Source organism: Borostomias antarcticus (genome assembly GCF_949987555.1).
Source record: "Borostomias antarcticus genome assembly, chromosome: 7".
Taxonomy (NCBI): Eukaryota; Metazoa; Chordata; class Actinopteri; order Stomiiformes; family Stomiidae; genus Borostomias; species Borostomias antarcticus.
Window position 1 is genome coordinate 23342531 of NC_140240.1, and position 26700 is coordinate 23369230.

At 46.7% G+C, this 26700-nt stretch overlaps 3 protein-coding genes across 5 annotated transcripts; 1 reads left to right on the plus strand and 2 right to left on the minus strand.

Annotated features, from left to right (window-relative positions):
• Positions 1-1588: 1588 nt before the first annotated feature.
• LOC311311205 (GTP-binding protein Rhes-like) lies at positions 1589-2221 on the plus strand (the record flags this gene model as incomplete). The annotated part of the gene is made up of 1 exon (XM_084440877.1): positions 1589-2221. The coding sequence occupies one exon, from the start codon at positions 1589-1591 to the stop codon at positions 2219-2221; it is 633 nt and encodes a 210-aa protein (XP_084297003.1).
• A 2730-nt stretch (positions 2222-4951) lies between these two features.
• Positions 4952-18727, minus strand: LOC311311407 (phosphoribosyl pyrophosphate synthase-associated protein 1-like). 3 transcript variants are annotated; one of them, XM_084441106.1, is made up of 11 exons: positions 18387-18727; positions 17855-17958; positions 15475-15527; positions 14987-15053; positions 13641-13813; positions 13041-13156; positions 12719-12774; positions 12168-12319; positions 7737-7807; positions 6743-6889; positions 4952-5531 (listed from the first exon to the last, which is right to left on the minus strand). In XM_084441106.1, exons 2-11 carry the CDS (start codon positions 17935-17937, stop codon positions 5373-5375), a joined length of 1077 nt encoding a protein of 358 aa, XP_084297232.1. In that variant the 5' UTR covers positions 17938-17958; positions 18387-18727; the 3' UTR covers positions 4952-5372. The 3 variants fall into 3 exon arrangements, with proteins under 3 accessions (XP_084297232.1, XP_084297231.1, XP_084297233.1); XM_084441105.1 differs by having other exon boundaries at positions 17855-18727; XM_084441107.1 differs by lacking the exons at positions 4952-5531; positions 6743-6889; positions 7737-7807 and adding an exon at positions 9343-11653 and having other exon boundaries at positions 17855-18727.
• Positions 18728-19201: 474 nt separating this feature from the next.
• On the minus strand, positions 19202-23516 carry LOC311311547 (uncharacterized protein). Its single transcript, XM_084441288.1, has 4 exons — positions 23488-23516; positions 22572-22830; positions 20405-20619; positions 19202-20200 (listed from the first exon to the last, which is right to left on the minus strand). The coding sequence occupies exons 1-4, from the start codon at positions 23501-23503 to the stop codon at positions 19857-19859; spliced, it is 834 nt and encodes a 277-aa protein (XP_084297414.1). The 5' UTR covers positions 23504-23516; the 3' UTR covers positions 19202-19856.
• Between the last annotated feature and the right edge of the window lie 3184 nt (positions 23517-26700).

Genomic DNA, 26700 nt, shown 5'->3' on the forward strand with positions numbered 1-26700 from the left:
TTCTCAAAAGTGCTAGTTTTGTCAACGTTTTGATCTGAACCATTGTATATGATCATAAGTAGGCTAACATTAAAACAGGGCTAAACATGCATTCTCCCTTTACTACTCCTTTAACTCGTCTCTCTCTCGTCAGGCATGGTACAGCGGCGTCCCCGGAGGATAGTGGCGGTTCCCGCTCCGCCGCCGACCTGACGGGGCGGGTAGGCTACGAGGCGCCGCACGTCCCTCGGGGGGAAATTTAGGTGGGACCGTGGAGCCCGCTTCCTCTCACCCCATACGGCATCTGACAGACGCAACACTCTCCCGCTAATGCCATAGTATTGGCAAATCCCCTCCGCACCGACGGCTTCTTGACCCTTAGCCTACCAAAGGTCGCCCGAGCCACGGGTTCACGTCTTGGAGGCGCAGTCCTGATTTGTAATGGAATTAAGATGAATGGCAGTGATGATCAGAATCGGCAGCGATGCGGAAAATGCCAAATGTAGGCTAACTGATGTATCTAGACGAATGCCTAATTCGTAGCCTAGGCCTATATTGCGCATACTGTGTGGAAAAACGGCGCGAGCATTGCCATATTATTCAGTAGTAGCCTACACACGCGCGCTCGAGACCTTTTCAGCAGTCAGCGTGCTCGCGGCCACGTGCATGGATTCTTCGCGTGACAGATTAGACCAAGAGGAACACCGATCCCCGGTAGGCGAACACATCAAAGCAAAGACGAGGCCGAGCTTTTCACCGTCAGCGTTCTTCATTCCAATCGCGGTTTAATGTGCCGGCAAACGAGGGGCACATCGATCACACAGTGAGATGTTGACAGAGAACACACGACACAAGGTGCATCTGGTTCCAGGGGCTTTAATTAACACCTACATGGGGAATGATCGATCACAACGACAAAGGTGTATGAGGTACAATCGCTGGGGGGAGGGGGGCAGTACGATCAATAGCACCAAGACCACCCTGCATCCAGATCCAAGCTAGAGCGTGCATTAAAATTCTATAGAATAGCCTACCCTCCAGAGGATTTAAACCTTTATGCTTTTTACGTTTCCTTCCCCTGTGCGCACGTAATGCCAGAATACATACGGATGAACAGGCAGCGCTTCCCTCCCTGCCTGGAATGATAATATGGGGCTCTGCTCGCGTAGCGTTTTCTCTGCACCGGCAGCTCCTGTTTGTACACTTCTCTCGTAATCTCGCTTCACATGCAGCCCTGCCATTGGCCGCCGGGAATCCTACACTCCGACAGGCTGCTGCGCGCTGATTGGCCGGCCTAGAATCCCAGCCATCCAAAACACTCATAAAATGAGGACGGCTTGTGTGTGGCGACAAGAGGCAGAGGGAGCAGCCACAACTCGGAGCACTCATCAAAATCAAGAAATATCTTTCTTCAGTTTTCAGACGCTAGTCAATAAGCCCGAGTGCAGCTGATTAATTAATTTTAAAGAGGAACTTCAGCTGGGGACGGCGTCCGACTTTTGTCTCGGGTTTCTACAGCTGTGGCCGCAGATAAGCCACAGAGAGCGACAGAGAGAGAGGGGCCAGTTTCAGGACACTTTTAGACTGACTAACCGACCGGCCTGACGCCATGTCTCTGGGGGTGACAGAGAAGAGGCAGGTGCGCCTGGTGTTCCTGGGGGCGGCTGGCGTGGGCAAGACCGCCCTGATCCAGCGCTTCCTGCGGGACACTTTCGAGCCCAAGCACCGGCGCACGGTGGAGGAGCTCCACAGCCGGCAGTACGACATCGGTGGCGTCCTGGTCACCATGGAGATCCTGGACACGGCCGGCAGCTACTCCTTCCCGGCCATGCGCAAGCTGAGCATCCGCAACAGCGACGCCTTCGCCCTGGTCTACGCCGTCGACGACCCCGAGTCCCTGGAGGCCGTCAAGAGCCTCCGCCAGGAGATCCTGGAGGTCAAGGAGGACAAGGCCACGCCCATCGTGGTGGTGGGCAACAAGTCCGACCGCGCCGGCTGCGAGCGGCGGGTGGCGAGCGGCGACGTCCTGTCCACCACGGTGGAGACGGACTGGAACGGCAGCTACCTGGAGGCGTCGGCCAAGGAGAACGACAACGTGGTGGAGGTGTTCAAGGAGCTCCTGCAGCAGGCCAACCTGCCCAGCCGGCTGAGCCCAGCCCTGCGCAGACGCCGGGAGACCTTCCCCAAGGACGTGAGCGACAGGCCGCCCATGAACAAGACCAATAGCTGCATCCTCTCCTAACGCGGCTGGCGCGGGTTCCGGCGGGGGGGGGTGGGGGAGAGGAGAGAAGCCGGGGGCCGTGGACCCTCGGTAGTGCTGCTGGACTTTCGAGAGAGAGAGAGAGAGAGAGAGAGAGAGATTTGATAACAATCTGCAGGGATCAGGTGAAGCACTGATTCTGTTCGGAGCTGAAATGAACTGCCAAAACAACTCCGATAACATTCTCAGCTCTCAAGCAGGAGATCTGATAGGGAGAGAGAGGATAGGCTCTAGAGACTGAGAGGGTTTTGGAAGAAAACTCAACCCACTCAAAGAGTGCATTTTGTAGGGTGGAGGAGGAGGGGAGAGAGTGACTGTTGCTCTGGTGTTTACTCAATGTCCTGTGTTGCTACGTTACTTAAATGGTAAAAGACGCTGCTGTTGTTTTAGATCAAGGTATAGCTTTTGTATTCTGTAGGTGTTCATTTTGCAGTGTGCAATAAGACACTGGACTGTTGCAAAGCAGACGAGAGTAGGCTACACGTCTGTACTGAATCAAAAGTGAGAAGAATTGTATAGGCTATATGGGGTTTGTGAAAAGTAAATGCTTTGATGTAGCACACTGTATAGTCATTTGGACATTGACCTGTGGCAGCACATTCCGTTTACAAAAGTACATGCTTGTATGGGTTTTATCTTTAATTTGTCATTATAAGCATGACTTGATGTGTTTGCAAAAAAAGTGGTAAAATTGCAAATGTCTACTCTACATGCACTTTTATTTTTAAATGAACATCAAAATGTTTTTATACTTTTTTTTTTTGTATCATGTTCTTAAATTAATGCTTTACTGTGTACACTTTTCAGAAATATTAATTGAATGGTGACCAAACTGCAAAATAAAATAAAACGTGTGGGGGGAAAAAGCCAAATCTTCTGTTGCTCATTCAAGAACTCCTTCTGGAAATAAGCCAAGCCAACGTGCTACTTTAATAAGTTTGTTTAAACGATGCTCAGAATTAGCATGGGAGCAAGATGTGATGGGCTATGTTAAAGTGTCCCTGCACATCAATATTGGAGAACACTTCAAACAGAAACTGACTTTTCGTGCGGCATAGGACTACATAGCCTATCAGGGTACTGGCATATTAGCCTATCTTTACTACAACAACAACAACGCTCGACTGCACTAGGATACCTGTTCATTGCATCAAAGCTAATGCTAGTTTAACTGAATTGAATGGTGGATGGATGGACATAGAATTATATTCAGGTAGGTTTAAAAAAAAAAAAAAAAAAAAAAAAAAGGATGAGTGACATGTAATAGGGCCTCATTTGGAAGCGTGGTTGCCTACCGTGATGACTCCCCGTGTTGTATGAAATGCCACTGTCGCCCTCTACCGACAATGTTCCACATTCCACCCGTTCAAACACTTTCGACATGAGGCCTAGTTCATGGCAACTGAAATGTAAATGGTAGGCTACTACAATGCATGTCTAGCTGGACATTATTGTCAGTAAACGCAATTAACAATTATTAACATTAATGTAACAGGTGGCCATCATCTGCTCACTGGTATGCTGAGCGCGTCAGCGTTCTATGCAAATTCAATCAAATACAGATCACATGATGACCCTGCCTTCCTGATGTTTGTGTTTCTACTAAAGATAAGACTAGAATAACATGCATTTAATATTAACTATTTAGATGCTCATCACACAAGACCAATTTAAATGTATAGGCCTATCTGTCTTTCTTATGGCAGCGTTACTGAATCATTAATCAAAAAATAGTCCCAATTAGGCCTACTGCATTTATGGATTAAAATCCCATAAGTGTACAATTTCAAAAAAAAAATGTATATCACATTTCATAAGCAAACTCCCTTTAAACTATCATTAGTATAATACACAGTGCAGTCCACGCAGACAGCTGTGGAAGTAAGGGGCTCCGCGTACTTCCCCTCTCCCCATCGGACGCATTGTTTCCTGATTAATTTGAGGAAGCAGCCTCTTGAACGTTGTGGTCTGGTTCCTCTTTCTGCCCAGTTCAAACACTCTTCCGTACTCTCTCTCTGCTCATTCACATAATGGACGCCGAAGGGGAGGTTGTCAGTCAGGCAGGTGCGTATTTTGGCCTTCGAGTGACATTACAGCCCGCTGTATATCTTGGCTAACGCAAAGAGCATTAGGATTGTTTCCATTGGTGTAACATTGGTTTATGCATGCAGGTTTCTACACGATTGAAAGAAAAATTAATGTTTCATGAGCTGTAAGCTCTTGTAGACGGATAAACAACAACAAAAGACGATCAGGTCCAGTGAAAGATGAAGGATGTCTCCTCTTGTCGTTGATCCTCGACTTGGTCAAAGCTCCTCAGCAGACGTTCTGGAGAATCCTGAGGCGTTTGGAACAAGTTCAGGATCCGTGACCCAATCCAGGAAGACACAATGTTTATTTACATTGTTTAAATGCAAGTTAAAATGCTTGTTGTTGTATAATATTAACTTGTATGGTCACTGTATCGTCGTGGCAAAGTATCAACAAGCTAAACCAAATAACAAATCGTCAATGTGAGTCACGAGGCTGCCGTACCTCAACTTGTCAAGAGTTGTGGTTATGTAGTCTACTTTTAGCAGTGTGGCAGTGTGACCTCATGTGAATTCGAGACTGCAGTGGCAAAAATGTACAAAAAAAAGGTGACATTTCATTTCAACGTTTCAGCAGCAGAAGGAAGACAGGTATGAGAGACGATTAAATAAATAACATGTATTCATTCAAGACTTTTATTCACTAAAAGCAGATGTGTGTCTCTATTGGTGGTGGGTTACAAAACAAACGTGAATAATTGGTACATCTTCCCCCAAAACGAAATGCAATATCAGTTGTGCTGGTTGCCCCGTTTGTATGGTGGTATGTTCTGTATGTATTGATTTACCAGGTGTTATGGAGGCGTATTTGATTGAAAATGCTGTAGGCGTAAACTGTTCCACACAGACACCCCTCTGGCTTGTCATATGCAACGGTCCAAATCCAAAGCGTGACCAGACAAAAAAAAAAATGGAGAAAGTGAAGTATTGTGAAAAGATACAATTGTAGTGACTGTGACCGCCTGAACGGGACAGAGCTGAGGAAGCTCCTTGGTCCTTTTATGTGGTTTTTCTATGCATGTTTCTTTATGTTTTCTGACCACTCAATCGTCCACAGTGATGTTGCGGAACAGGTAGGCCATGGACTCCCCGTTGTGGATGCGTCTGATGGCCTCGGCCAGGATCATGCTGACGTCCACCGTCTTGATCTTCGGACACTGGAGCTTTTGCACCTCATGAGGGACAGTGTTGGTCACCACCACCTGGGGGCGCACAAGGACACGCAGCGTGACATCACCCTATTAATACATCCATGCATCACCCTCACCACACAAAATAAATAGAGCTTTTTTAAAAATAAAAAGGGAAAACGGATTTTTCAAATTTTCATTAACCTTAATCATGATTAGACCCATTGCGATTAAAATCTATTTTTCAAGAGCGACCTGGCTAAGAATGGCAGCAGTGCAAACAGTTTCATGCACACATTAAACACAACTGATCAGCTCATAAGTGCCACACAGTAAAAGTGCAGGGAAGCCATATAATCATGTAGCACGTAGCTCTGGAGGTAGAGCGGCTGGCTAGGGATCGCAAGGTCCCCGGTTCAATCCCAGCTCCCGGCATTGTGCCGAAGTGTCCTTGAGCAAGACACAGAACCCCAAAATCGCTACCTAGTACTGCCGCCTCACAGCAAGAAGTTCTCTGGGCCTTTCTGTGTGGAGTTTGCATGTCCTCCGCGTGTTCGCAAGGGTTTCCTCCCAAAGAACCCAATACGAAAAACATGCAGACTTCGTTCCTAGGCGCCATGAACGATGGCTGCCCCTGGAGGAGGACGGCTTGGGATGGGAGAAATGCAGAGAACAATTTCCACCAGCGACCCCAGAAAGTTGCACGTGTGTGTGCCGTGTGGCCGCTCGCCGTGTGATCACCGTGAGAATAAAGTCATTGTAATTTTTGCTATTCCATGCAGATTGTGCTGAAAACAAAGGCCTTCTTTCCCAACTCAGTCTGAACTCTAGGAACAGTCATAAGCATAGTGTCCTGAGACCGTGACCCATAAGTGCCATGTTTTCTGGCTAGAAAGACAGATAAATAATAGGGGAGTCTACCCAGAATGGCCTTATAGACTAAAAGATACCAATGACTAAGCCAACGTATTGACAGAGCAGGCCTGACTTTGGAATACAATATAGTGATGTGTATAATAATAATAATAATGTCTCTACAAAAGCTAAATAAGAGCTTCCGTTTTATATGTGTGCCCTACACTCATCTTCATCAAAGGTAACAGTTAAAACCTGGTTGGTAACAGTGTAGTGACTACATTGTATTCAACCAACTGTGCATCCACACATACTCAGATATTTGTGTCCTAGAATATTCACAGCAGTTCTGTTTTCATTATTTCACATGTAAATAAACAGAAAACACACATGACCTGTACATGACGACACGTCTGTGGGTTCTATACCTCGTGGATGTCGGACTCTTCGATGAGCCTAGGGGCCTCGGCAGACAGCAGGCCGTGCGTGGCCATGACGTAGATCTTGTACGCCCCCCTCTCCTTCAGGATCTCCGCCGCCGCCACAAAGTCCTCCACGTCGTCCACGATGTCGTCCTGACCAACAGAAAATGACCGGAGGGACTTAGAACGCGGAGATATAGCGACACGGTTTTAATATCTTAAACATCAAATGGTTTGCACTGTTTGGATTGTTCAGATTTGTGCTTCTGTCTTCTGTAAAATAGCCTGGAGCTTAGCCTGGGAAGGATGACTACTTATTACTTATTGAATTTCTATCACCTATGGTAAAAATGGTAAATGGACTGCACTTATATAGTGCTTTTCCACCTTAGCTGCACTCAAAAGCGCTTTACAATGGCCTCTCATTCACCCATTCACACACACACACCAATGGCGGTAGCTGCCATGCAAGGTGCTAACCTGCTCATTGGGAGCAATTTGGGGTTAGGTGTCTTGCTCAAGGACACTTCGACATGTGGACAGTCGGAGCTGGGATTCGAACCACTATCATGACATTTAGTGATGCCACTGCAAATGTCGCTGCATACAGTATGTGGAGACATGAACAAATGTGACGAGTATTTTGGTCCTTTTGTCAAGGTAATTTTTCTTTTTTAAAGATTATTAAAGTGTAATTTATTGATTTCAATGATGTGCTATGTACTGAAACCTGCAAATATTTGAATAAGATATGCTTCTGTGAATGTTGGTACACCTGTAATCATTAAGCAGAGAAAAAAAGATTCAGAGCTGTTCACCCTTCACAGTCAGGTAATGGAGGGGAACAGCTTTCCTACTTACTGACTATTTACTGATCATAATAATATCTAAATAATAAAAAGAATAATAATTTGACCGCTAGCACTTTTTGAGGACTGCCGCGATAAGGACCAAAACACCCGACTGTCACAAACATGATGGACATGGAAAAGGTTCTCACAACAATGATGGCGATCCTTCCTCCCACGTCTCCGACCACTGTGATGGGTGGTTTCTCCTTCGCCATCATCACTGCCGGGTAAAGACAGACAGCTGCACGTCATTGCATTCAAAACGGTTAAGGAGCACGTCAGGATAGACCAGGCAGACAAAAAGGGGAGGACATTGGGCGAGAAGGGGATCACGTGATTAAAATCCCTGCAAAGACCGTGCAGGTCAGCTCTACCTCCTCGCCAGCCCAGATACTAACCCTCACAAGCTGTACGGCCCAGAGGTTTTACCAAAACCTAAATCAAACTAGTGTATTTTCTGCCCTGTGGTTATTCCCTATAGATAGGCTAGGGAGTATTCCAATCTCAAGGTCAGTCATAATGTTCGAGCGATTAACAAGTGTGTATAAAACCATGAAGGTGATGTGTATTAATACTCTTATCGGACAGTAAACTTGTCGGCTGTTCCTTCCATATACTGGCTAGCAAAGGGCTTGTGAGAGTAGAACTGTCCGGCCTCAAGAAAAATATGATTAGGATTCCGAGACCCCCCCCCCTCCCTCACACACACACAACAACTCCATGCCATGCCAAATCAAAACCCGCGCTCCAACGCCAGCTCCCTAAAGGACGATCAAATCAAGACACCTGCATATTTAAAAAAAATAATCCACAAGTGTGATTCAAAACCCCATCATGCTCCACTCCCTCCAGAGGGTCACAGTATAGAGGAAGACCTACCTACCTACCTACGGAACCTTTCAGTAGTTCCAAAAAGGCCATTATTGGCCACATCGGGTCGACACAACTAACCTGGCAAGAGCCTGGTAGGATGGGGATGACTTAACCTTTGAACTCTTGAAAGAGGCCTACGAGACGGCATCGGACAAAGTTTGTATGTGGAAAAAGTAACGCACACCAATGGTTGTCATGAGGTGCTGATCACTGGAAGTAGACTTGAGAGTAGGAAAAAAAAACTGTCTCCATTTGCATTTCAGCCCTGGGGCCTCGCGTGCAACACTTTTCTCCTACTCATCAAACAAAGTACAGTATGACATTTGAGCACAAGAGGTAGTATGTTGTAGAAATGTTGACAAGCAACTTGTTTCAACCCGATATATCCATTGAGGCACCACTCAAATGACAGCCACGATGCATTTCCACATTGCTTGCAGGATAGCATAGAGATTCCAAACATAGCAGAAGAGTTTGTAGATTTTCTGAAACCAACTCTGAAAGCTAGTTCACAGTTAAATGTATTACTGACAAAAGACATAAAAAAACACACAAAAAAACAAGTGGGCAATGAACCAAGAGCTTAGTTTCTATCTCGGAATTAAATATATTGTCATACATCATAGAATAAATAGCAAATGTATGATTCATATATTTTCTGTGACGTCTTGGGACTGTAGAGAATAAGAGTGCTTTCCAATCAATACTGGAAAACTGCAACCTGTGACCGTCAATAGCCTGAGCACAAACTGTGAACTAAGATCTTCACATTCACTAGCCTGGGAAATCACACTCATCGTGGAAAAAAAAAAGTTGTTGTCACGATAAGATCCTCTCGTGAAAACGTCTATTTTTTCCCACGATGAGTGTGGTTTCCCAGGCTAATGATGCACCATTTAGAGGTCGGGTCCTACAGTACCTCAAGTCAAAACATTCACTCGTGCGAGGCGACGGAGCCGTCATACTGAGGGATTTTGGACGGAGGGCTTCCAAGGAATGGCGTCGACACTCGGTGGGGCGAGAAAGTGGTGGGGTCCTGTCTAAAAATACCAATGTTCAACCAATTCATAGTGTGAGCACCGGTGGCACCGCGTCAAGTACTGCATTTCTTACACACACACACACACACACTTCGGTCAAACAAGCAGAATCTGATCAGAGAATGTAACTTAGTTTGTTGACACACGCCAGTCACATTCTCCCAAAGACAGATGACCCAGTATCCAGTATTGGAACTAATTGGAGTTGTGGACCTCATTGCCCCTAGCGTGGGTAGAGCGCACCATAAAATAGATCATAATCTATGCTTAACTGACATTTAAACAGGCGTTTTCTTTCACCTTCATTAACTCATCAAAGTCAACAAAATGAGAGATGCCTATCCAGTAAGTTTGTCCATCAGTGGGCTCAAAGGAAAGGAGTTGAGGTGCGCGGACGCCATTTCGGAGTGTCTGGACTCCTCCCTCGGAGTGTCGGTGCACTTGGAAGCCCTCGGTCGCGCGTCGTCACATGCAGGTCAAAACAACGACGGGTAGCAGAAGTCGAGGGGGGCGGTGGAGAGGGGCAGAAGGTTACGCTCGTACTTGGGAGCTCAATGCCAGGGAACGGAGCCTGGAGTCTCCCTGTGCGGCCAGACAGATGGGTGGGAGAGGGGGGGCATTAGTGCACAGCACAGCGGGGTTAACACACACACACACGGAGGCGCGGCGAGACCACAACTCCCGAGGAGCTAAAGTTAAGCTCGCGTACGTAACGGAAACAAGCGTACGGTCGGGGGAGTCACACGTACGGATATCGACGTCGAATGATACCGAGACACGCAAGCGCTGGTTTGCAATCTTTCTCAAACTGAAGTTCCAAGGTCGAACGCCGGCCTGCCTCAGGGCGGCGGGGAAAAAGGCGACGAGAGGTCAAGGTTACCCTGATTAAAACACGACACGGAGAAGAGAGGAGACATGGGAGGTTAGAGGTGAGAGAGGGGTGGGGGGGGGGGGCAGGACATGAGGTAAGAGAGAGGTGAGCAGGCGTTCTGTTGATCTATGCTACCCATCTAGCGGTGCTACCTAGCGGTTCTGCGCATGCGTGTATATAACAGTATATATATAACAGTATTATGACATCTTTGTTTTTGTTTTTTTTATTCAAAACAGGGGTAGGTATACTGTAAGAATATAGGGAGCATATTTTGATAACATCTTTATGTAAGATTTCAGGGACCTCATATTTTGATAGGCCAATATCTTTTATCAAATAATGCTCCCACTACAGAATCCTTTTATATTTCACCACTACTCACTCATGCAAACTGTAAGAATATGGGGAGCATAATTTGATACTCTCTCTCTTATAACATCTTTATGTATATAGATATAGATATATATTTTGATAGGCCAAATATTCCTCTAATGCTCCCACTACAAAATCATTTTATATTTCTCCACTACTCCCTCCCTACTGTAAGAATATGAGGGAGCCTATTTTGATATTCTGTTATAACATCTTTGCCACCGGTTTGCGCTGCGGCAGCATTTTTTCGACAAGGCAGCATAAATCAGCAGCACACCAGCGGGAGAGATGGACGCTGAGGAGAGGAGGAGGAAGGAATAGAAAAGGGGGAAGGCAGGGAGAGGGGGGAGGGGATAAACTGAGATGGGTTGATGAGGTGGAGGAGGAGAGGAGAGAAGGGGAGGGAAGAGGAGAGTAGGGGAGAGGAGGGAAGAGGAGGGGAGAGGAGAGGAAAGGAAGGGAGAGAAGGGGAGAAGTGAGGAGGGGAGAGAAGGGGAGGGGAGAGAAGGGGAGGGGAGAGGAAAGGAAGGGAGAGAAGGGGAGAAGTGAGGAGAGGAGAGGAGAGGAGAGGAGAGGAGAGGAGAGGAGAGGAGAGGAGAGGAGAGGAGAGGAGAGGAGAGGAGAGGAGAGGAGAGGAGAGGAGAGGAGAGGAGAGGGGGCCGCCTCTCCTGGCCTGACTGTGGCGTTTCTCAAGGCCGAGAGCGGCGCCGGGCAAACACGTACTACGGGGGAGGAGATGCTGAACGCAGCAGTCCCGCTAGAGAGAGAGGGAGAGGAAACCCAGCCTGGTCCTTCTCCAGAGAGAGAGGGAGAGGTCCTCCAAGAGCCGGAGGAAACCCAGCCTGGTCCTTCTCCAGACGGGCCACCAGGGAGCTCCAAGAGTCGGGGCTTTTATGCAATAGTATGACTAAGGAGATGGGAGTTAATAAAAAATCGTAAAAGGTTACTCCACATTAAGCACCATTGACCGGAGCAAATTTCTAGTATGTTGTAAAGTACCTGGCAATAATCTGTTTGTGTTTCTGAAGCGACTCTGTTTGACAGAAACAGAATGTGGTAATCTGATGTATTGTAAAAGAGGTTATTCCACATTAAGTGACAGAAAACAAATAAGGTTTCCTAACTAGTATAAAACACAACTCCACTGGGAGCTATAAATCTGTCCCAGGCCTGTTTTATTGCTGCCTTTAAAAAAAGTGGTCCGACAACGGATGGAACCACAGTGTGTGTGTGTGTGTCTGTCTGTCTGTCTGTCTGTCTGTCTGTCTGTCTGTCTGATTTTTCTGTGTACTGACAACACACGTGCATATGAGCCAACGTGGGAGACAAAACACCATACTGTAACATAATCTGTGTGTGTGTGTGTGTGTGTGTGTGTGTGTGTGTGTGTGTGTGTGTGTGCGTGAGACGGGGCATCTTACCAGGCAGCTCCAGCCCGGTAGGGTTAGCTCCTGAGGGGGGCCGTACGGCGGGGGGGGAGTATCTGCCGTCGGCCATGTCCGACTCCGAACACTGGGCCTCTCCGTGCAACACAGCAAGGCCTAGCCGTAGCCTCTCAGCATAGGACTGGGCTCTGGAACACACACACACACACGTCAAGAACGGTGAGGTAGCCTCGTGAGGCGGTCCTGACCTCGCAAGCTCACATTCTGTCTCTCTCCACGGACCCAACCAGAGGCTGCGTTCCACTGGGGGACAGAACAGCAGTTAGAACGCAGTCTCTGATTGGTCCAGGTCGCATTTCCAATTCTGGAAATCGTTCTAGATGGGGGGGAGGCCACACTGATCCGCGGAGAGAAGCAGAATGTGAGCTCGCGAGATCAGGATGGTCTCACAAGGTTAGTAAACAGTAAGGCTTGCGAGCGCGCGCACACACACACACAAGCGCAGACACACAATGCAGTATAATTAGAGAAACTAAAGGATGTCAGTACTTTTACTAAATGCCTGCTTTTCCCAACGTCCATGTTACCTCTTGGCAGCCGACGGGGACTTTGCAACGATTATTGCATTCCGGTAGTCTGGGATCTGCATACAAGGGAAGAAATAGGAACTTACCAACTAGGGAATAGATTTCTCAACTATGATGATTAGCATAGCAATGCTACTATTGTTTACATTACATACTACTACGTGACATTTCATATTTCAAGACAAGGTCATGGATCTTCCTGGCAAACAAACTGAAGCAGGGGGGGGGGGAACTGATTTGAAGGTGACTGGAATAAAAGATATATGCCTTAAGAGGGAAGCCTCGTGATGGGATAGGATTTCTGGGTAATGCGGTTCCTCACCTCCTCCTGGATGTACTGAATGAGGAAGGGCGAGGCGCGCAGATTGTCCACGGGGAAGCTGAAGAAACCCTGGATCTCCTTCTGGTGGAGGTCCACGGTGATGATGTGAGTTAGCCCTGTTAAAAACACAGAAACCGCCGCATTACCACACAATTACTAGGCTCGCGACGCCAGACTTTCGAGATCTCCTCCGCCTCCGAAAGTCTGGAGACACCTCCGTCGAAAATCTTTGCTAGAACAGTGCTGAATACCGATGCTACCGACACTGCCTACCATCCCCAGTAGTGTGAAGGACCGGCCTTACCGGGACTGGTGTGGAAAATCAAAACAAAACAAACTAAAACAAACAAAACATTCACCGGCCCATTAGGAAGAACTGCCCTAAAGACGTTTGATTGGTTCTGCAATGCATTTTTTTTTTTTTTACTCTCAAATTGTTTCCACCCTCTTTTAGCGAAGATATCTAGATACATGTTTTCCGCCTCTAGTTGAGCGCAGCGTTTAGAGACTTGATTCATGCGTCTATACAATCACACTGCAGGCCCTCAGCTGTGCTTCGTCAATAAACACTGTTCCGAACCGAAAGCACAGCTACGTTACCGGCTTTAGCTAGCATGGACGCTAGCAGCTTGCAGACAATGGAGCCCCTCTTCCTCATCTTGCACTGCTTGCTGTAGGGGAAGTAGGGGATGACCCCAGTGATGTTCTTGGCACAAGACGTCTTCAGGGCGTAGGCCATGACCAGGAGCTCCATGATGGCCGTGTTCACATCCCTGGAGACAAGGGAGCAGTGTGATAGGAGGAGGTCATGAGACCACGTGCAGGGAAGGGGAGGGGGGGTCGTGACAGGTATTCAAAATGGCCGTCGCAGGCAGCGCACATTCCCGTTTCCTGCTCATTATCGCGTCAGGCACCGATAGAGCCCCTTGTCATCAAGAGCCAACTACTTTAAGATGCGTTGGCCCTCCAGAACTCAAGCCTGGAAACTCCCAGCAGCTCTGACCTGACTCATTTCAGGCCGCCAACTTGAGCGTGTGCCTGTTGCCTTGGCACGCAGTCTCCATTGTAAGAAGAGACGCTGGACGCTACCCTCACAGCCCCTCTCTGATACCTGCCAAGGGGTAAGTATAACCTTGAGAGCTGTCAGGCTTTTCTAAATAATTAAGCTTCTCAAGATCTAATCGAAGAATGCCGCCATTGTTGAACAAGAAGCCCTTTCACATGGAGCAGGAGGCATGTCACATTGCTTGGGAATGACACGCATTTTATGGACCGTTCAAGGCAAACCGCCGCACCATATTGACCGCTAATCACAGATGGTCGTAAACACAATTTCACACTATCTTTATACCGTGAAATACATATAGAGGTTCTACACTCAATAACTATGGAGTACACTATCCAAATGAAGTCATGAAGTGCTTTTGTAAATTCCGGGCCTCGACAGGCCCAGTGTGAAATCGGAGACTCCTCAGTTGGTGTCGGTGACTTGTCTGTTCGTGCGCCCCGTCTCCCGTTACTAGCTCCTGCTCAAGCACACAGCCTCACGGTGACCCGTCTGGTCAAAAGGTGGCCGGGGCAGATTAAGGGAGGCATTCCTACTGTGCCTCAAACTGAATCAGCAACGCTTGCTTTATCTGTCACAAGAAGACACCCGCCCACACTCCCCATGATGCACTGCGGTGGAATTGTGTGGAGGGGTGATATCTTTGATTCATAGAAGGCAGGAAAAACGCTTTAGTTGAAGGGGTGCGCATAAGACTGACACGACACGGTCATAACCATGACATGGCACACAAAGGAATCTTATGATATGGAAATATGAAAGTGCGTGTGTACGTTCGTTCGTTTGTGCGTTATGTACACCTCTTAGTGTCACGACAGTGTCATGTCAGTCTCATGCACCCCCTCACTTCCGAAAACACAGTAAACCCTGTTTTTCTCACCTGGGGATGGTTTGAATGATGAAGATGTCTTGACCCCGGACAGACTCCTTCACATCCACTCTGGTCTCTGCTCGGTGGGGAAGGGGGGGAAACACACCACACACACACACACACACATTAAGTCACTTCTAGGTTTGTCTTTCATAGCCAGACCTTCTTTAAACCAATCACACAATCGTCTTCGGCAGAGCTCGGAGGTTGTTGTCGTTTAAGCGGACTTTGAAAGCGGTAACACGCAGGATCTCCCATCACCACTGAATGGGCCAGGATTTTTTACCACCGCCAATGACTGTGCTGTAATAAACTAATGAGAAGGCTTATCGGCAAAGGCATCCGGTGAGTCAGACTTCTTCTAGGTTAAATAATTACAGGGCACTGAACCCACAGGGGTTATTTTGGCCATAGAAATATGTGGACAACAGACTGATCAGGCACACTGTTGTGTAGGCCTTCCGTGTGAACAGGCATGGGGTCAACACATATCTCACCTCTATTGGATTCTTGGTAAACAACCGACTTCCCCAGCTCAACCCCAAGGCGTCTGGAGGGAGAAGAGGAGAGTGACTAAGAGAGGCATTTAACACACATGCGCGCACACAGACACCAACACACACATACATACACACACTGACCATGTCATCCATTAACCATTCCCATTTCACTGTTCTCCGTCCCTTCTCTGAAATATTATCATAAATACGTCATACGCAAGCACCGCTTTTCTACAGGGAGTGGCAGAGTGAGTGGTTTATGACATCGGGCTACTCGCCCCCGTCTGCTGATGTGAAAAAGCCATGATAATACCCTTCCCCTGTGGGTCACTCACCCCCGGAGGAGAGCCCGAGGGCGGGGTCCACCACAGGCAGGCCCACCATGCGTAAACAAAGATACAGTCACAGTAGCCTAAACATGGTACTGCACAGCCAGTGTGGCTGTTGAATATGGACTGACAGTTAATTGAAAATTAAATGGCATGACAAAATGGAGACGCCTGAGCAATTTTCCGCCCGGCAACTGTGAAGGGCAGCTGCTGGAAGAGGTGGGTTCAAAATGGAGTTGTTTTCACAGGTTTAACCGGTTTTGACAGCTGTTAAAGCCTAAAGAGAAAGATATGCCGATGATCACAAGAAGTACTCTCAACAACAAAGACACAACACTTGTTGACTCTAGCGCACTTAAGTCTACCTCTGTCAGCCGAATTACAGCCGTGGGAAGCAGCCTAATGCAGGTAGTAAGCTTAGCTAAGAACAAAGGCAGCGTGTGCATCTTGGGATAGGCGCTTTAAAAGGTTTGATGTCCAAAAGGGAGTGGGGGGGGGGGGTCCTCTATGAAGAGGGAGTGCATTGTGTTTGAAGAGGCCTAGTTCAGTGAACAATATTATGCAGTAAGCAAAAAATGCCTAATGCCTCTGCAATTATCCTCCCATTATCTTACTCTGTCCACGTGCACAACACAGACAGAGGCTACAACAGGATTCTTGGGTGCGTGTAGGCCAAGAGTAGCCCAGATATTCAATTAAAAGCATAAATGGACAGACAACACACACCGGATGACTATGGGCTAAGCCCCAGTGTTACTTTGGGAGGCTATGGGATCCAGGACACCAGACAGGGTTAATCCCGGGTGAGCAGGGCAGCGAGCCAGGGCCTTCATCCAGAGGGGATGAGACTCATACAAGACCTCTCCACACACAATCCGGAGTGTCAAGGCACTTTTTTTGTTGTTGTTGTCCCTCGACATTTCCTGTGGTCTTTATTCCTCCTACATCCACTTCCTGGACGCGTGTCACCCCTGCACAGTAAATGTAGTCTCGCGATGCCAGACTTTTCAAGAGCGCAGCATTTAGAGACTGATGTGTGAGTCTGCAGTAGACCAAGCCCCTTTCCTCTAATGATCTGGCCAATCCTGTGTGACGAGAGAAGAGTATTTGGCCGTGTTGTTGCCAAACAGTCTGGTTATAGCTCTCTGTAAGGCAATATTAGTGCTGGCTAGCTGATAGACAGGTTTGCCGTTTCAAGGAAAAAGGCTGACATGTTTTGTTGTTGTTGGTTGTTTTTTTTGTTTTTGTTTTTACAGCTACTTCAGCTACCCTGAGGATTAGAAGGAACTGGTTTTCATCTTGGAATTGCAAAAACAGGATGTTGCAGTGGGATTTGTTCTCGCTGGCCTGGCACCTCTATTTGTCTGCCGTTATGATTGCTGGACTAGCAAGTCAGTGAGACGGCCATTCCTCTCCTCCTGATGATTTTGAGCGACAGGTCGTTTTGTAGTTTCCAGTGACTCATCTTCTTTGGGTTGCATCCACTAATCTAATCAGCCCCTCGGCCTCTGTGAAGCACTCTCTCACATTTTAAAAGCCCTATTGACTTAATCGAATTCTGTCACAAAACGGCAGCAGGGTGTAAGATGACAAGCAGTGCAGGGCAGAACAGTGGGCATGCTGTGTCAGTGGAACAGTAGGGCAAATGCTTTTCTTCATAGTTCCAACAGAGCAAAATGGGCCTACTGCATGTGGTCCACTGCCTCCTGAAAGCAACCCCACACTGGGATGTGTCCCACTGCTGTCAACAACGTGGGTGTCCCCGGATAGTGGTCTGTGTGTGTGACCGGGGTCTACGTGTAACACAAACAACTCGACCCAGATAGTAAGAAAAGAGCATGAAAAGCTCATGAAAAGCTCACTGTAGCCTACTTGGATTTATGAAACGAATACACGTGATAGTCATGAGTCATCCGAATTTTAGGGAATCCCATGCAAGCCCACAGACATAAAGAGACAATTAAATTATGTTTAGATCCAAACGTTTGCAGGAAAAACAGTGCGTGTCAGTTACTGTAGGTGCCATGGTAATAACCTCATATACTTACTCAGTAATCTTCTTGGCGAGCTCGGTACATGCGGTGGTGGAATTTGCAGAGAAGACACGGTAGCCACTTCTTGAGACATTCATTTTGGAGTAACCATACGACAGCTTCGGAGTTCGAGAATAAGAGACACAAGACTTGTGAGGCCCAAAGCGCCGAATGGGCATGTTTAAAAAATAATGGATTCGAGAAGTTTCAATGCAATGTCTTTTTTCCCCCAAACCTCAAAAATTATTATGGCTATGCAAATTAGACCACTGGACCTATCTCTTCTTGACAGAAAAAAACGCAAACAAAACTATTATTTTACATGGATCGAACACGTTTACCTACATCAGAATGAATAAACAACACATTAAAGGTTAAATAACCCAGGCTGTTTTAGGTTTGATGTTACCACCACAAACGGAAATCGACTAGTTATTGCACCAACATCAAAAACAGCCGATATATGATCACAAAACATCAGCGACGGTGCACAGGAATGCAGATCGCCCATTCAAAACGACATCATCGGATACTTTTTATAACTTACTCGAGGTTATTGAAAATGAACAACCCGTCGACTGTACGCACAAATTACAGTAGAAGTAACAATATCTGTAAACGCAGTAACACCTGTCCCCCAGGTAGGCTATGAGAGCTACAATAATAAGTAAACAAGGCACTTATCGATCGACGATGATGAGCTCGGAAAAAATGGTCAAAACGGTTCCACTAGCACACAAGACCGAGGGGAAAACTGGGCACTCCCGGTTTGGACAGAGCGACTTTATCTTAAGAATCGCGCTGAACCCCTTCAAAATCGATATACAACAATAAGTAATCCCATACAGATGCAACTATGTTGCAAAAGTCAGTGTTTCTTCCAGCCGTCGCAACTGTAAACTTTGTAGCAATGCGGCCGCTTAGAAACACGCTATGGTACAATCTCATTGGACGGTTGAGGACCGGAATGGACTTTCGAGTGATCCAATCAGACGGCGGCTTCGAACTACGATGAGGCGCAGTTTTAACCAATCAGCGCCCTGCACACATCCGAGGTCAAAGTCGAAGATTGGCAAGTGATGCATAGCTTCTGAAAAACACATGTTTATTGGTATTGTGGACAATGTCGGTCTATGAATTGTTTGAATACTCATAGGCCTACTAGTAGACTAATGGTTTCAACGAATGCATTGTAATTTCACTGAATACTAGCTTTTTCATCTTGGGCATATATTTTCTAGAAGAAAAGACAAACCTTACACATACGGTACAGTAAAATATTATCTGTCTATGCAATCATAAATAGCCCTAGGCCTCATGGTTGACAAAGTACTTGCAGCTATAGAGACATTTTCTACAGTAAAATGCATTGGAACCTTAACAAAAAGTTAATTAATTATTGACTGAACTGGTATAGACTGGATCACAAGCTCCTATCAAGGGTTAACCAAAACAACTGCTAGTAATTCCATCAACTACTGTAGTGTTTGCTTGCTTTTAGTGTTTCTTTGTTTTGTATAAGATAATTATGGGGTTAATCTTATATCGAGTGTAAGAAGGTGGTCCTCCCACAGTTCACTGACAGTCTCTGGGCCCTAGTGGGACTTTAGTGCACTTTTTAATTTTGCTTGATGCTAGTAATGGGTCACCATACTGTGACATGGGAGTTTCAACACATCCTGTTACAGACAGTGATGTTAGTGGTAGCGGTGGTAGTATTATCCTCCCTTTGGGAAGCCAAGTCAGTCAACTCCCAAATCATCTACCGAGCGCCTGTCCTCCTATTCTGAGTAGAAGATCTCGCTACGGCAGGAACTTCTGGGAACAAGCTATTATATTCGTGGACACCAATGAGAATCCGGTCGGATTTTGTACCAGATGCTGTTTGGCCAGCGCAGATAGTGGGGCTATATGGAGAGGCAGACCCCTCTACGGACGTCCAGGCTGAGGGTGTCCACCCTATCTGTCCGTCCTCATCCACCACCCCTGTCGTTGTCCTCATCCTTCTCCTCATCCCTCAGCTTTTGAGCACCTTCTCCTTCAGCAGGTCCAGGATGACCTGCCTCTCCCGGCTCTCCAGTTCAAACCTCCTCTCGCGCTCCTTCCTGTCGGCGCCCAGACGCTCCCTCTCCAGGGCGATCTTGCTGCGCTGCACCTCCAGCTCCTCCCTCCGCAGGGCCAGCTCCTCCTCCCGGAGCCGGTGCTCCGCCTCCGAGCGCTTCTCCAGGAAGCTGAGGATCTCCGAGTAGGTCTGGCAGCAGCACTGGCAGGGGCGCTTGGCTGTGGGCGCCGCCGCCAGCACCGCCAGCTCCTCGTGCCCCTCCTCCTGCTCCTCGTCCTCGGGCTCCGGGGTGGCCGGGGCTGTGGGGAGAGAGGGGCGGGGAGGTGGGCGCGGTGAAAACCGTGGCAGACATCTTACAGAGATGGCCTGGGGATGGTTTACAAATGATGCGTTGTTTCCCCGCCCTGGGACCATGTCTGTACGGTCCTCTCTGTTTTAGTATGGGCTTGACCTTCCTTTTTTCGGCATTACTAAACAAACACGGCGGCGGTTTGGTCTCCTACCAGTGGGTGGCGCTGTTTGCGCAGAGATGATGATGGGCTTGTCCTGCTCGGGCAGAGACAGCTCCTCCAGGGCTCGTTTCCTCAGCTCCTCATTCTGGTACTTGGAAGCGGAGCTCTCCCCGCCGCTGCTGGCCAGGAGGCCCTTCTCCGCCTCCAGCTCCAGCACCTCGTGTAACAGGTCCTCTTTCTGGGCGTAGAGACGCTCTGTTCCAAACCTGGGGGGGAAAAAACATGTTCTATACACGCCATGCACACACAGACACAATGCCTTCAAATATAATCTTAGGAACTGGTTGATAGATAATCAAAGATGTGAACACTGATGTGTATACTATGTGGGGATGAACTGTGTATATTGCAAGGGTTGAATTATATATGTTATATGTTATTGCTAATGTGTTTGTACTTGCATTTCAATCTTTTTTACTAAGGCAAGGCAAGGCAAGGCAAGTTTATTTATATAGCACATTTCAGCCACAGGGCAATTCAAGGTGCTTTACATGAGACATTAAAAGCATTAAAACAAAAAGCAAGACATTATAGACATTTAAACAAAAAGCAGGACAAATAGAATACAGGAATAAAAGTTACAGTGCAGTATACTGATAAACATAGCTCCTCTTAGAAAGCAGTGGCAAAAAGAAAAGTCTTCAGGCTTGTTTTAAAAGAACCAAGAGTTGCAGCAGACCTGCAGTTTTCTGGAAGTTTGTTCCAGATATGTGGAGCATAAAAACGGAATGCTGCTTCTCCATGTTTTGTTTTAACTCTGGGGACAGAAAGCAGACCTGTGCCAGACGACCTGAGGGGTCTGGATGGTTCATAGCATATGAGCAGATCAGAAATATATTTTGGCCCTAGACCATTCAGTGCTTTATAAACCAGCAGCAGTATTTTAAAGTCAATTCTTTGACAGACAGGAAGCCAGTGTAAAGCCCTTAGTACTGGTGTGATATGCTCCACTTTCTTAGTCTTAGTGAGGACTAGGTACTAGCGGCTAGTACTAGGCTAGTACTAGGTACTAGCCGATTATTTCTGGCAGGGGGACTGCCAATGTAAACTAGCCTTTTGGCTACAATTGGGTACATTTACATTCTATTTTATAAAATGTTTCTTAATGTACATTGTCCCTCTCTAACAAATAAATAAACTGAAACTGAAACACACATCTTCAGTATAGGTGATTCATGTGGCCATGTAGATCTTAAGCAGGGTTAATATTAAGTACAACCTTCAGTAAACAGTAAGTAAACCAAGTGACAAAGTGTCCTCATGAATCCCAGGTACTGGTATAGCGAGTGGTTGGTTAAGCTCACTTCTCAAAGGGAGCGCTAACAGTCCCTCCAAGAGGGACATCCCTATTGGCGCAGCTGTTAGCGCGTCCGTCCGCCTCACAAGCGGGAGTTTGTGGTTTTGAGTACCGCCCTGGGCAAGTCCTCAATTAAATGAACATGGGTTAAACTTACATAGAGGAGCGAGGCCTGTCAGGCTTCCCAGAGAACTGAGGCCTGCTAGGCCGTATTCACCTGCGAAGGCTGAGGAGTCTCCTATTAGGCAGTAACTAGTCACTCTCCAGACTCAGATATAGGCTCTTTGCACAAGCTCCACTACTTCCTGAAATTCTACAGGCATCCTTGTTTCCTGTCCTATACTATTGGATGGAAGTGATTAATCAGTGTGCGGCATACCTGATCACACCTGATTAATCACTTCCATCCAATCGTATAGGACAGGAAATAAATATGCCTGTAGAATTTCAGAAAGTAGTGGAGCTTGTACATTGAATTGCTGTGCTCCGCATACTACATACTGTAATAGAGTCTGTGCCACATCGCTGCCCTAGCTGGTGTTTCTGAGGGCGTATCAACGGGTCAAAATTGAAAGAGTGACAGGTCGTAGCAGAAAATGAGAGAGACGCTAGCCCAGGTAAGATGGGCGGGGCATATCTATGGGTGTAAGCGCCTGATCGCGAAAGTTGTTACTGATTGGTGTCGCCGGGATTCCAGCGCTACCAATGAATTGCCAGGATTTGAACACCAGATTTTTGCATGAAGTGTCCCAGACCCATAGAGAGATCTGCAGCATGCAGTAACGTAGTTAGCGTAGCTTACGTAGCATACCAGCAAAAGAACTCTCATAGGTCTGGCGTTGAGACTAGGCCGTAGCGCACCTGCGGAGACTGGGGAAGTCCTGCTTCTTGTAGTAGTCGAGCAGCAACATGGTCCGCTCCCTGCAGCGCCGGGCGTCCACCTCGAAGCTCTCGTCCTGCAGGGCGGCCGTGACGATCTCCCCCACCCGGGCCCACACGCGGCCCGACTCCTTGGAGCAGAACGGGTTCTGGGCGATGACCTCGCGGAGGAGCAGGATGTCGTGGCGGGCGGAGAAACGCACCTGCCTCTTGCGGGGAGTGATGGCGGCCAGGGAGAAACCTAGGGAACGAGAGAGAGAGATGGAGAGAGATGGAGAGAGAGGGAGAGAGAGAGAGAGAGGGAGAGGGAGGGAGGGAGAGAGATAAATGGGAATGAGGGAGTGAACGTCATACAGTGATAATATAAATGGCAGTTAAGGTTAGTTGTATTGACACATGGGGAACTTGATCTTGATAAGGTGATAGAGTGACTCCAAAGGTGGTTTATAAACCAGGTACGGTCACAACTGAGGTTCATTATTGTGGGAAACTCTGACATACAAACTGTAGTAGCCCTATAGTCACACAATTATGTAAGCCAATACAATTATCATATTTATGAAGTTGATCAATCTACCCTACATATTATTTCATATTAGTCTACATCGGCAACATATATTACATATGGAGACTGGGTTATTACACCTGTGTTACAAATGTAACCCCTGTCTGCCGGATGACGTAACTGTTAAATCGTTCTGCCGAGCACAAGTGAGAGCTGCACGTCTACCCACCCGCAGACCACGACACGACGCAGTTATAAACATGAAACGAACAATACATGTTGTATCTACTGTAGCAGCTGCAGCTACAATTGCGAGCTACCATGTCGTTCGCTTGTTTTCAAAAAAGCCCAAATAACATGTCACACGTAGCGGGTATTTTTGGTCAATCTCACCGCTATTGTTCGGCATCTCCACTACACGTTCCATAGCGCCATGATATCCGGGATCAGCTGATACGCACAAAATGTTGAGGTCACTGTACACGTCCACTCACCAGTACAGGTTCCATTCTGACGTGTAACTCAACTTCTCGGGAAATCTGGCGAAACTGGCGAGACACGTCCATGTAGGTCCCGGAAATGTCCACAAGATGTCGGCAGACGACAGCATTAGGCCTGTTACCCGATGGAGAAGTCGAGGTTCTCTATGAGAGAGGAGGGTGCGTAGGCCTATATACAGCTGAAGAGGACGCATCTGGTATGACTGTGCATCCAATACAATGTAGGATATAATATTATATTGGCTATAAGCAAGCTGGACTCTGTAAAGTTGACATAGGCATATTCTGACTAGATTACTCAGTGTGGTGTGTGTGTGTGTGTGTGTGTGTGTGTGTGTGTGTCTCTCTGTCTCTCTCACACACACACACGCACGCACGCACGCGCGCGCACACACACACACACACACACACACTAATGGCTGATGGCCCTGACACATTTCCCTCCGCCCACCCACACCACCTCTCCTTTCTCTTGTAGCCAACTCTCTCTCTCCACCGTGACTTGAGCTCTAATGCTCTAATTAACACCGCTGTGTGAGGACTCCAAAAGGCCTAACGTGCTGTGTAGGCTATAACATGCCGCCGTCACGACTATGAAATAACCAGCCTAATGGCCGACTCCTCTTTCTGTCTCTTAGACTGACACCCACTCCCCGAGACAAGACAGACAGCCTAAGATGTCTCTTAACCGCTTGACCTATTTGAACACTCAGTCGAAGCAGACGCGTTGATGAACTGGAGGGTTACGCGCACATGGAGAGGGTCCTTGGGTTGTTGAAGTTGAAAGGACTGGGTGTTAGACTGGCTCAGTCTACGTGTCTAATTTAGCATATAGCATCAAAGCAGCTTGTAAACACCCTTTTGATCAACATTGTAGCCTACTGTCCAGTATTACTCATATGTAGGCCCAGCTATTGAACATGTGTGACCGGCGTGTTCTGTCTCTGCGTTGTTGTGTTGTGTAGAGGGGAAATCAGGCGGACAGCGTGGGATCTTTTTGGTCATGAATGATCCATTAATTGTTGATCTGTACAAACAGTAGCAATAGCATACAATCAGCTAACAGACACTTTCCAGACTGCAACCCCGACTGTTTCTACATAATATTTCGTCGGAAAGAGCAAATAATACAAGAACTAACAGCAAACATTCGAGAATGTAAGAACATCTGAGAAAATGTAGCCCACCTGTACAAACAGTAGCAATAGCATACAATCAAGCTAACGGACGCTTTCCAGACTGCAGCCCCAACTCTTTCTACATATTATTTCGCAGCCTAATTCCCACTCCCCTGCATAATCTCACTCCCCTCACGTGAACGCGCACTCGCCTTTTCCGCTGGTTCTCAGTGCAGCTTTGTCATAGTTCGAGCTTCGCTATTCTTCCAACAAAACGAGTGTTTCTACGTCTCTACGTCTCAGCAAACACCAGAACGTCACAAGAGCTGCTCAATTATCACAAAAAGCGATTGTAGCATATAATGGGTTTGGAAATGAAGACATCGTAATGCGAACATCACCGTTGGCGACCCAATGTAGCCAACGCTATAATCTTCACGCCACATAGTTTTAACGAGGCAGATATAGTTGTGGTAGGCTAGGCTATGGTTTCGGTAGTGAAAAGATACTCAAATGCAAATGCCCTCCCACAGGGGTGATTAAAGTATCTATCTATCTATCTATCTCAGCTTTTTAAGATCTCAGCTTTTTAAGTAAGATATGTCAGGCTCGTCCACTCCCACTTGTATCCACGACGGATGTAAAACAGAACAATTTCTGAATATTTGCTGTTATAGTAGCCTATTACCTACCCACTTCTTCAGTCACTCGTCACCACTAGCCTACACCATTCCTAGACAGCACACTTGTAGTTACAACAGGGAGCATTTTTCAGGGGGAGTCATAATTTGACAACTGCCATGTAATAATTTAGTATCTCTATGCACTGTTTCTGTATTGTTTTTTATGAGTGTGTTTTGTTTAGGCCCTATATTATTGTTTTTTTATGATATAATTGTAATGCATGTTTATTGTAGGCCTAAATGTTCACTGGTTGTTGTAACCAGAGCACCATTATGAATGAGACCCTGGTTTCAATGGGTTTCCCTGTCTAAACAAAGGTTTGCATTGAATTTAAAATCTGACTCCCCCATCTACTGTTTGCAAAGTCAGACACACTTCAAACTTGTTGTGGTATATGGCTTTAGGAGACTGGAGGTGACTACAGCACTTTGTGATGTATTTCTGGAAAGGTGCTCTACAAATAAAGTTATTATTATTATTACAAGCCTGTAGTTAAAACAGGGAGCATTTTAGCATGGGGAGTGAGATTTTGGCAACACCTGCCGAAATCTCACTCCCCCCTCCCTAACATTTTTAAAAACAGTCTGAAACACTTCAAAATTGTTGTGGTGACAACAATAGACAGGGTGTTGAACAAGCATCAGATGAGCATGAAACAACTGTGCAAGGTATCATTTGAGAGGGACTCTGATAGAGTGAAAGAGTTCCAGTATGTACATTTCAGTATTGTGCTGTATATTGTACATTTTGTTTTACTGTGATGTATGGCAGTTACTTTATGTTACTTTACACTAGGCCTATGTATGTGAATAAAAATACAGTAACAATTTCCATGGCAGTGTGAGTGCAATGTGTGATGTCAAACCTTGTAGGCTACTCTTGAAATAATTTTTTTTCAGTTTGGTGCACAATTGTATTCTGTTAGCAGACAAAAACATCTAGTACAGTAACCATTCAGTGTCAATGAAGGACTGGGCCGAGACTGAAATGTGGACATGAGGTATATCTCCATGGTCCACTGCTATAGTGACTAAACAGCTAAACATTTTGACCAAAAGTGTTTACACAATGCCAAAGGGACTTTGCATTTTGGTGGCACTGACTATTTATATGAAACAAATATTTCGTTTTGACACACAAATTAACTGTTTTGGGAGAGATATGACATTTTGCAACTGAGCTATGGTGTTGTGCTGAACCATAGGCCTATAGACTATATTGCCAAATGCACCTAGAGCTTTGAGAATATAATTTCTGTTTCAAGAAATGAGGCAAAGCAATCGAGAAAACTGTAATATAAACTA

What these genes read in the sequence shown, in the direction of transcription:
- LOC311311407 (XM_084441105.1), bottom strand. Translation starts at nt 18,018, where the DNA reads ATGCCCATTCGGCGCTTTGGGCCTCACAAGTCTTGTGTCTCTTATTCT. An exon ending in GTCCATGCTAGCTAAAGCCG is followed by an intron (nt 13,157 to 13,640) that starts GTAACGTAGCTG and finishes TGTTTTTAACAG; the next exon opens with GGCTAACTCACATCATCACC. An exon ending in TTCAGTACATCCAGGAGGAG is followed by an intron (nt 12,775 to 13,040) that starts GTGAGGAACCGC and finishes CCTTGTATGCAG; the next exon opens with ATCCCAGACTACCGGAATGC.
- LOC311311547 (XM_084441288.1), bottom strand. An exon ending in GACTTCCCCAGTCTCCGCAG is followed by an intron (nt 20,620 to 22,571) that starts GTGCGCTACGGC and finishes TTTCCCCCCCAG; the next exon opens with GTTTGGAACAGAGCGTCTCT. An exon ending in GCAAACAGCGCCACCCACTG is followed by an intron (nt 20,201 to 20,404) that starts GTAGGAGACCAA and finishes CTCTCCCCACAG; the next exon opens with CCCCGGCCACCCCGGAGCCC.